At 32.5% G+C, this 10395-nt stretch overlaps 1 protein-coding gene across 1 annotated transcript; it reads right to left on the bottom strand.

Moving 5' to 3' along the window:
- Positions 1–4307: 4307 nt before the first annotated feature.
- On the bottom strand, positions 4308–9075 carry rex1bd (required for excision 1-B domain containing). The gene is made up of 5 exons (XM_079807613.1): positions 8964–9075; positions 8466–8548; positions 8102–8306; positions 7546–7634; positions 4308–4934 (listed from the first exon to the last, which is right to left on the bottom strand). The coding sequence occupies exons 1-5, from the start codon at positions 8964–8966 to the stop codon at positions 4862–4864; spliced, it is 453 nt and encodes a 150-aa protein (XP_079663739.1). The 5' UTR covers positions 8967–9075; the 3' UTR covers positions 4308–4861.
- Positions 9076–10395: the final 1320 nt, after the last annotated feature.

Here is a 10395-nt window from a genome sequence, read left to right as displayed (position 1 = left end):
TGTAGATTGAAAATTAAAGAAAACAAACCCTGACATGTACCTACTATGTTTACCGTATTTGCAAAGAGTGAGAATTTTAAGCAACAACAAAAAGATCATTTAAATATTTCACTCTTAAAGGGATAGTTTACTATAAAAAGTGGTTGCACTTTACAATGAGGTCTCATTTGTTAAAGGAACACTCCACTTTTTTTTGAAAATAGGCTCATTTTACAAGTCCCCTAGAGTTAAATAGTTGAGTTTTACCGTTTTTGAATCCATTCAGCCGATCTTTGTATCTGGCGGTAGCACTTTTAGCATAGCTTAGCATACGTCATTGATTCTAATCAGTCCATTAGCATTTCATTCAAAAAATGACCAAAGACACTTTCAATATTTTTCCTATTTAAAACGTGACTCTTCTACAGTTACATCGTGTGCTAAGACCAACTGAAAATTAAAAGTTGCGATTTTCTACACCTATATGGCTAGGAACTACTTTCTCATTCTTGCGTAATAGTCACAGATCTTCGCGGCAGTACCATAGCTGCAGCAGCACAATGATATTACAGCGCCTGAAAGTAGCCCCCAGCTAGGTAACTTTCAATGTGACCGGCACTAAGTTCGTGTAGTTGCAGAGAGAGTTTCAGGCTTGCAGCCGACAAATTGTGTTGTGGATTTACCTGTGTGATTAGCCATGGTTCTGTGTGTTGTAAAGGGCTGTGATAGTAAGTCGAAGGTGTATACTACCACCATGTTTCACAGAATACCAACGAATCATTGCGCCGCTGCAGCCATGGTACGGCTGCGAAGATCCGCGACTATTACGCAGGAATGAGAACGTAGTTCCTAGCAATATCGGTGTAGAAAATCACAACTTTTCATTTTCAGTTTGTCTTCGCACACGATGTAACTGTAGAAGAGTCAAGTTTTAAATAGGAAAAATTTTGAAAGTGTCTTTGGTCATTTTTTGAATGAGATGCTAATGGACTGATTAGAATCAATGATGTTTGCTAAGCTATGCTAAAAGTGCTACCGCCAGATACAAAGATCGGCTGAATGGATTCAAAAACGGTAAAACTCAACTATTTAACTGTAGAGGACTTGTAAAATTAGCCTATTTTCAAAAAAAGTGGAGTGTTCCTTTAAAGCCAAAAATGAAAATTTGCTGTTAATATGCTCTCAGGCCATCCAAGATGTAGGTGACTTTTTTCCTTCAGCACAACTTTAAAGAAGATTTCTATCTGAAACCATGGTCCACTGCGATTCATATAATGGAAATCAATAGATGCCGTCACACACAAAAAACATGCAGACTAAAACAAAATACCTGCGGGTCCTGAAGTTACAATGAGGTCCTTAAGGGACAGTTCACGCAAAAATGATGATTTACTCACCCTCAAGTCATCCTAGGTGTATATGACAATCCTCTAACAGACGAATACAATCGGAGTTATATTAATAAATATCCTGGCTCTTCCAGCGTATGACTTTGGACGCTCCGGTGAAAATATATGCTCTCGCGAGAACCAAGTCACCGGAACTTCCGCTATGCCTGCGTCCAACGCTGGAACGCCAGTCTCTCGTGAATGCACGTACGACAGTTAGCGGAAGTTAGAGATTACGGTTTGTAAAGTTTTAAATATGGATATTTTTCTTACACAAATGCATCACTTCGCTTCAGAAGGCCTTTATTAACCCCCCGGAGCTGTATGGAGCACGTTTATGATGGATAGATGCACTTTTATGGACTCAAAACAGAAACAGCCATTCACTGTCATTATAATGCTTGGAAGAGCTAGGACGTTTTTTTAATATAACTCCGATTGTGTTCCTCTGAAAGAAGAATGTCATATACACCTTGGATGACTTGAGGGTGAGTAAATCATGGGGTAATTTTCATTTTTGGGTGCACTATCCCTTTAAATTTCTTTCGTCTGCTGAACACAAAAGAGGATATTTGAAAGAATATTTGTAACCAAGCAGAGTTCTGGGGAAAAAAAATAGTATAGTAGTCAATGCTGAGATCTGCTTGGTTACAAACATTCTTCCAAATATCCTCTTTTGTGTTCAGCAGAAGAAAGAAATTCATATAGGTTTGTAACGACATGAGGGTGAGTAAATGATGACTGAATTTTCATTTTTGGGTGGACTATCCCTTTAAGAAGCAAAACGATTGGTCTATGCAAGAAACTGAACATTAATTACAACATTTAACTATAATCCACAGCCCTGGCAAACGGTCCCGAGCTCGTTTACGTATGCGTGGGAGCGACCTCACACGTGAGCTAACGTTGTGTGTTTACTACATCATTTAAGCGCGTCATTCAACAACTGAAGGATGCTGTGATCGGTTGAGAAGTGCCTGGACTTCGGTGACAGTCCATCTATCGCTGTTTTCCATGTTTGTGGAGATAGCTTGTAAAAAAGGGTCCTTGATTATTAAGCAGCAGCTCATTTGCATTTAAAGGGACACACAAAAATGCTTGTTTTTGCTCACCCTCAAAAAGTGACAATTTTAACATGCTATAAAAAATTATATGTGGGGTATTTTGAGCTAAAACTTCCCATACACACTCTGGGGACATTAGAGACTTATTTTACATCTTGTAAAAAGACATAATAGGACCCCTTTAACCCTAAAGCCATGTTCTGGACAAATGAGGGCAAAATCGATTTTTTTTAAAATACTTTCCTTAATCTGAGTGGTACAAGACTTGGCTACTTTTCCTAAGTTTGCCACCTGAACACACACACAAAAAATGTACTTGATTCTACAATGTTAAGTGCTTGAAAAAAAAGTCCTTAATCCCGTCTTCGTGGACAAAAATGGGCACCCATAGGAATTAATGGGAAAAAACTGTAATTCCAAGCATTTTTTTTTTTTATTTGTCCAATAAAAATCAAATCCAACACAATGCAGATCATACATACACACAAATGAAGGAGTGAGTCTATACAACATTCTCAATGTGGCAAACACACTCACTCACACACACACACACACACACACACACACACACACACACACACACACACACACACACACACACACACACACACACACACACACACACACACACACACACACACACACACACACACACACACACACACACACACACACACACACACACACACACACACACAAAAGCATTGCTTTGAAAGCCATTGAATGAGCCTATAACAGAGTGAGTTTTATTTTTGTCAAACAAAGGAATTAAATGAGCCAATAACTGGGAAATTAAATAAATAAATAAAAAAAGTAAAAAAAATTGTTAAAACATTGGTTTACTGAGCTCAGCCCATATGCAGTCATTGAGTTATATTGCCATCTAGTGGCTATTGATATTTTAGCTTTAAAAAGAAATTAATACCATCATAGGTCACCAGATGTCACCAAAGTCACCACATTTTTAGGTTTTGGCTCTCTGGACTTGCTGATATGTTTTTCTTTTTTTACTGAAGTTATAGAAATATTAAATATAACTATATAAATAGAATATTTTACATAAAAATATGGTACTTTAGAGGTAAATAAATTCATTAATACCCCAAAAATCACAAAAAAGGCATAGTAGAGTTAATTTTATCAAAGATGGTGATATAACATTTATTAAAAAAAAAATTGGAATCACACCTGAGACCTTCGTGCCCAAATGTGTCCACGAAGAAGGGATTAAGGGCTGTAAACGTGAGGCTGGCTTGAGGGTTAAAAATGGCGGGTGCCAGTGTTTCGTATGGTATGCGTTCGGCCAATCAACATTCACTTTCGACACTGATAGTTCCTCTTGTTTTGGGTTCGACCCAACTCTGAAGCAGGAACTAATTTAGTCCCCCAAAAGGCATTCTTAGAACTAAAATCGTTCCCAGTTCCTGTAATGCGGAAACGCCAAAAAGCGAGTACTTTCGCTAATAGTTATGGGAACTATGAAAATGTTCCTCCAGTCCGATAGCTCCTATTAAAGGGATAGTTTTCATTTCTTCACCCTAAAGTTGTTCCAAACCTGTACAAGTTTCTTTCTTCTGCTGAAACACAAAAGAAGATATTTTGAAAAATGATGGTAACCAGACATTTGACGGCGCCCATTGACTTCCATAGTATTTTTTTTCCCCTACCATGGAAGTCAATGGGTGCCATTAACTGTTGGGTTACCAATGGTTTTCATGGTTGGGTGAACTATCCCTTTAACAAATGAAACCTTATTGTAAAGTGTTACCAAGAAAGTTAATGAGGACTGAATGTCTTCAGAAGATTTGGAATATCATCACATGGACCACTTTATAGTGCTTGTGCCTTTTTTGAAACTTGAAAACTTTTTTTTTTTCACAAAAAAACCCGCAGTTTGACAGGAATGACATGAGCGTGAGTGAATAATGACAGACTTTTCATTTCATTTCAGTGTACTGTCACTTTATTTGGCGAACACTACAAGTTTGGATCATTTAAGTGGAATTTGAAATGCAGTTTGTCCTCTCTGTTCAAAGACTTCATGTAAATACTGTATCATTATGTATAAATAGTTTTGTCTGTATAAATGTCTTAAAAATATTTATGGAATGTTCATATATTTTGTAACACACACTATTATTATGCATATGATCATGAACAACATTTAAATTAAGAATTAACACTTTTATGCTTTCAATGAACATTGTGTTGGTTTAATAAACAAAATGTCAAGCTATTTTGAACATAAACAAAATAATAAAATAAAGATATTTTAATAAAAATACGATTCACAAACTCTGCAACAGCGGCAGCAATGCAGTCAGTCTATGAAGCGCCCGAGACAGCGATCGATACCTTAGATGACTTCATTAGGAGGGAAAGTTCATAGAGGATCTGAATCCATTTCTGTCTCCTGAGGCTGACTACATCTCACTCCGGCTCCTCCGAGTCATACTTGAAGTCTTGCAGAATCTCACTCAAAGCGGCTGTATTCTTTATTATACTGACAGAGATGGGGCGAAACAGAAAGAGACTTTGATGTTTATAACAATAATAGGCTTTTATTAGTATCCTGATATACTGAACAAAGTACATCAAAACCAGGATGAAACATTATAGTATTGATACAGTAATTATATTTTCTTTATTTAATCAATTAGTATACATTTTTATTCATTTTTAATTAAATTAATTTATTTTATTACTTTATTAATTAATTGTTTTTTATCACTAATATTTAATACAAAACAGCAGAAATTTAGAAAGATAATAATATCATAAAATAATTATATTTAGTGCTGTCAAATTGATTAAATCGTGATTAATCACATCTAACATAAAAGTTTGTAAATATACAAAGTATATATATATATATATATATATATATATATATATATATATATATATATATATATATATATATATATATATATATATATATATATATATATATATATATATATTAGGGGTGTAATGGTACACAAAACTGACGGTTCGGTACGTACCTCGGTTTTGAAGTCACAGTTCGGTACGGGTTCGGTACAGCAGGGGAGAGAAAACTAAATATAAAATTGCTTCTTTTTTTTTAATTAAACAGTGGTTTACTGAACAAATTGTGTCTGTCCTTAAATTAATTCAATTATAACTAAAAGTTCATTAAAGATATAAAAATTATCTCTGCTAATGCTGTAAAGTGTAAACTATATAGGGAGCCCTTACTTGCACATTACTATAGGAGCCCAAATTAGCCTAAATTCAGTTGCTATTTATTTTTTAGATATAATAATCAACACTCAAATAACACATTGTAATTATAAAATGATGTTTTTACTCAAATTCGTTGTTGAAATAATCATTTAGTACACAGTGGCTGTAATTTTCATGACATATGTATTTAAACATACATTAAATAATCAAGACTTCAGTAACAGGTTAAGTAGAATATAGTGCATATATTTAGCCAAAGAGTTTGTTTCTCTAGTGAACTAACCAGCTGTGGACACTGAATGACTTCTGAGGTAAATGTAATGCTACGTGACATTAAAAGTTGTTTTATTGACGTCTTTCCATCGTTGAAACACTGATTGAGCGATTACACAACATATGATACGTTTCAGTAAGTTGAAATGTATCCTTCAAACTTCCTTCATATGTTTATTCTTTGACTAGTATTCGCTGCCGCTTGAACTGACACACGCGCCTATACCGTGATCTGTGTCACGCCACAAGAGCTTCAAAACAGCATTTATCGTTTGAATTGTGTGACAAAATGGACAGAGACTTAATATGTTTGTGTGGGAACTCGGATTGAAGTGTGTTCCACGCGTATAACAAGCCGACTGTTTAGAAGTTTAGAAAGATTACTATTTTTAATGTTTTCGAATATTTTTTATAATTTCTTATGCTCATCAAGCCTGCATTTATTTGATCAAAAATACAGAAAAAACAGTGATATTGTGAAATATTATTACAATTTAAAATAATGGTTTTCTATTTTAATATACTTTAAATGTATTTTTTCATCAGCCATTACTCCAGTCTTAAATTGTCACATGATCCTTCAGAAATCATTCTAAAATGCTTATTTATTATCAATGTTGGAGTTTAATTTTTACAACCTATGATACTTTTTCCAGGATTCTTTGATGAATTAAAAGTTTAAAAAGAACAACATTTATTTAAAATATGAAAGAATAAATGCTGTGAAAAGAATAAAATAAATATTTTCTAACAATATACACTACCGTTCAAAAGTTTGTGGGGGCTTTTTTCTTTCTTTTTTGAAAGAAATTAATACTTTAATTCAGCAAGGATGTGTTAAATGGATAAAAAGTGATAGTAAAGATTCAGATGTTAGAAAAGATTTCTATTTTGAATAAATGCTTTTCTTTTTAACTTTTTACTCATCAATGAATCCTGAAAAAAGTATCACAAGTTCAAAAGAAATATATTAAGCATCACAACTGTTTTCAATATTGTATGATTGTATAATAACAGAGTATGAAATCAGCATATTAGAATGATTTCTGAAGGATCATGTGACACTGAAGACTGGAGTAATGGCTGATGAAAATTCAGCTTTACATCACAGAAATTAATTATATTTTAAAGTATATTAAAATAGAAAGCCATTATTTTAAAGTGTAATAATATTTACTAATATTACTATTTAATATAACATTTTGTTTCTGTATTTTTGATTAAATAAATGCAGGATCAGCAAAAGAGTATTTTCAAAAACATTAAAAATAGTATTTTTTCCAAACTTTTGATCCGTACTGTATATATACAAAATGTTATGTTAGATTGTGATTAATTAATTTGACAGCACTAATTATATTATATACATAAAAATAATTCATTGAAATGTATTAGACATTACATTTTAATGTTGAAATATATATAATATATAAAATTGTTCAAGTCTATAAAGTATTTCATGCAATTTCATCAGAGTTAACTAATTCAATTACAGAAAAACTAAGAGTAATCAAGGGAAAAGTAATTAAATTACAGTAATTAATTACGCAGTGATTACACCCAACGCTGCTTGCCAGTCATTTATTGTATCATGTATTTGACATTATTAGGTGTGTAGAAAAAGTTGCACTTACTCCTGTTTGACCTTGCGGACTTTCTCCTGGAAATCCTCATCTTCAGGGTGATCCTGGGCGTTCTGCTTGGCCAACTGCAACTTCGCTGTCTGAAAAGACATTAATATAGAACATTAAGAATACAGTAACCAATTACAGATTTGGTTCAACACTATTTCAGTTTTTTTTGCATAAAGATAGGAGGAGCAAAATCATGCTAATTGTCCAATACTGTTATGCAGGACTTGAATGTTTAATCACTTTCCTAAATAAATACACTTGACAGTGCACATCTTAGAATGGCTTCTTATGCAGAAAATATCAATGCACTGACTGAAATGTTGTATCTCATGATGCAAAATGCACTCAACTTTCCATTTCTAATGTGATTCCTTTCCAGCTATGTTGTTTAATGTTCACTCATTATTTTATCAAATGTTACACAAATCTGGATTTAAAAGCAAATTAGAATGCTTTATTTATTGTTGAGATGATAACTGGATGCCAAGCAGTGTATATTATGTAGTATAAGCTAAACATTTTTTAAAAACAATATGGTCTTGTGCAAAGTGCCCACCAGCTCTAGCTTTTCTTTCTCTTTAATCTGCAGTTTGTCAATGTGCTCTGAGAGGTCTGGCCGGTCGAAGTCTTGGTGCAGTTGCTCTTTAATCTTCAGAACTTCATTGGAAATGCCACAGAATGCTTTCGTTATCTCGTGTACCAGCTGTTTGTAGTGCTCGAAGTCATAGTGTGGTCCCGTCCTTAAGTACGCCTCATGACCCCTGAGAACAACAACTGTATTAACTCAAAATACCTCTGACAGATAGATAGCTAGATAGATAGCTAGATAGCTAGATAGATAGCTAGATAGATAGATAGATAGATAGATAGATAGATAGATAGATAGATAGATAGATAGATAGATAGATAGATAGACTTACTCCTCGAATAGTTTGTATGCCTCCACACGTTCAGCTTGAAGAACATAAAATCTTCTGACCAAATTTTTGAAATCTGTAGGTGCCTTTAAAAAAATGGAAGATGCATGATATAAAGTTATATATATATATATATATATATATATATATATATATATATATATATATATATATATATATATATATATATATATATATATAAACGGTAACGTTACTTCAAATAATATAGTATTACCATGGTAAATGTTCAAAACATGGTAGTACACAGTAATATAATAAGAAAGTATTGTAGTATTCTTTTGTTAATATGAACTTTACTACTAATTTATGTAACTTACATGTAATATTTGTAACTTTATTAGAATAAAAATTCTGAACATATGTATTTCTGTATAGCCTACACTAGCATTAGCAATATCGCGACTTTGTATATATTTCTTGTAATTTCCTATTCTTGAATCTAATTATATGAAACAGGCTGAATATTCAACACTAACTTACCATGATGCTGAAACTGTGCTTTCGGTGTTTTCGTTTCTTGGCTGGTGTATCTACTCACTTGCGACATGTGTGTAGTTTCGTGTAGTCACGCTGTCGCACTCACTTCCTGTTTAGGTTCGCGGACTACAACGTCATGTGACGTCACCGCTGTGCTCGCGTACTGGGCCAAAACTGAAAAAAAAAAGATTAATTTGATATATGTGGTTTATTTTGACTAGTTATGTCTACACCCCTATTTATTTTCCTTTCTATCGTATTTTTCTATTTTGCCCTTTTTGAATTATTGTGTTGTAACTGCCATTTCGACTGTTTATAGGATATTGTTCATATCATGGTGGTTCATATCACTTTTAACACAGTTTACCCCAAAATTAAAATGTTCAAACCTGTATGAGTTTCTTTGTAATACTTTAAAATTAGTTTATTTAGTTAATTTTTATACTGCACAGACAATGTATAAAGTATATTATAATTTACTTCCAAATTTTATTCATAAGCTATAAGAGAAAGTCAGTATAAGAGGAATGGATATGTTTTAAAAAAGGTAAGGTCAAGAACTAATACAAAAATAGATGTATATATTTCATAGGGGTAAACCAATGGAATAATTTTGAGAATGAATTAAAACTGTGTAATTCATTTAGTAAATTTAAGAAAATGTTTAAAAACATTTTATATAACACAATATAAATAATTGGTGTATGCAATACTTAACCTATTGTATTAATATCTGAAATGTGTACATTTATATATGATCTTTATAATTATCCTTGTACATTTTGGACAATGTCTTATGCAACTCTGTTGTTTATCTTGTACTAATCTAATCCAGTAGAAAAAAAATGATGCTCATTAGATAAATATGTATAAAGGGTAGGCATAATAAGCAGTGGCTTTTTTTTATATTCGTACCTTTTTCGGTTATCATGTATATATATCTTTTGTATAATATTTTTTTGTATTTTATTATTTATTTTGAAAACGTGTCTAGGCCCTATGGACAGAAATAAAAAATAGAAATAGAAAAAAAAATAGAACATAAAAGAAGCTATTTTGAAGAATGTTTGTAACAAAACAGTAAATGAGTCCCCATTGACTTCCGTTCCATGGTATTTATTTATTAATTTTTTCTTCATTTTTTCCATCAACTGGTATGGAAGCTTGTTTCCGCCACAAAATAAAACATTTTAAAAGATACTTGACTTTATAACTCGCAATTTTGACTTTATGACTCAAAATCACGCATTTATATCACGCAATTCTGAGAAAAAAAAAAGACAGAATTGTGAGATAAAACGTCTTTTTCCTTTAAAAATGTTTAAAGCTTCCAGAGTTTGGTTACAAACATTCTTCAAAAAAAAAAAAAAAAAATCGTAAAGCAATGTAATATATTTTTATGTTTTAACATAGTTTTAATCGATTCACTAGACAC

Source organism: Gobio gobio, assembly GCF_949357685.1.
Source record: "Gobio gobio genome assembly, chromosome: 24".
NCBI lineage: Eukaryota > Metazoa > Chordata > Actinopteri > Cypriniformes > Gobionidae > Gobio > Gobio gobio.
Note: the sequence above shows the minus strand (reverse complement) of the source record. Positions and strands in the feature narration are given on the sequence as shown.

Excerpts from the sequence above, each read along its gene's own strand:
- rex1bd (XM_079807613.1), bottom strand. Across the intron at positions 8,307-8,465 it reads GCATACAAACTATTCGAGGA|GGGTCATGAGGCGTACTTAA; the intron begins GTAAGTCTATCT and ends TGTTGTTCTCAG. Across the intron at positions 7,635-8,101 it reads AGAAAGAAAAGCTAGAGCTG|ACAGCGAAGTTGCAGTTGGC; the intron begins GTGGGCACTTTG and ends ATGTCTTTTCAG.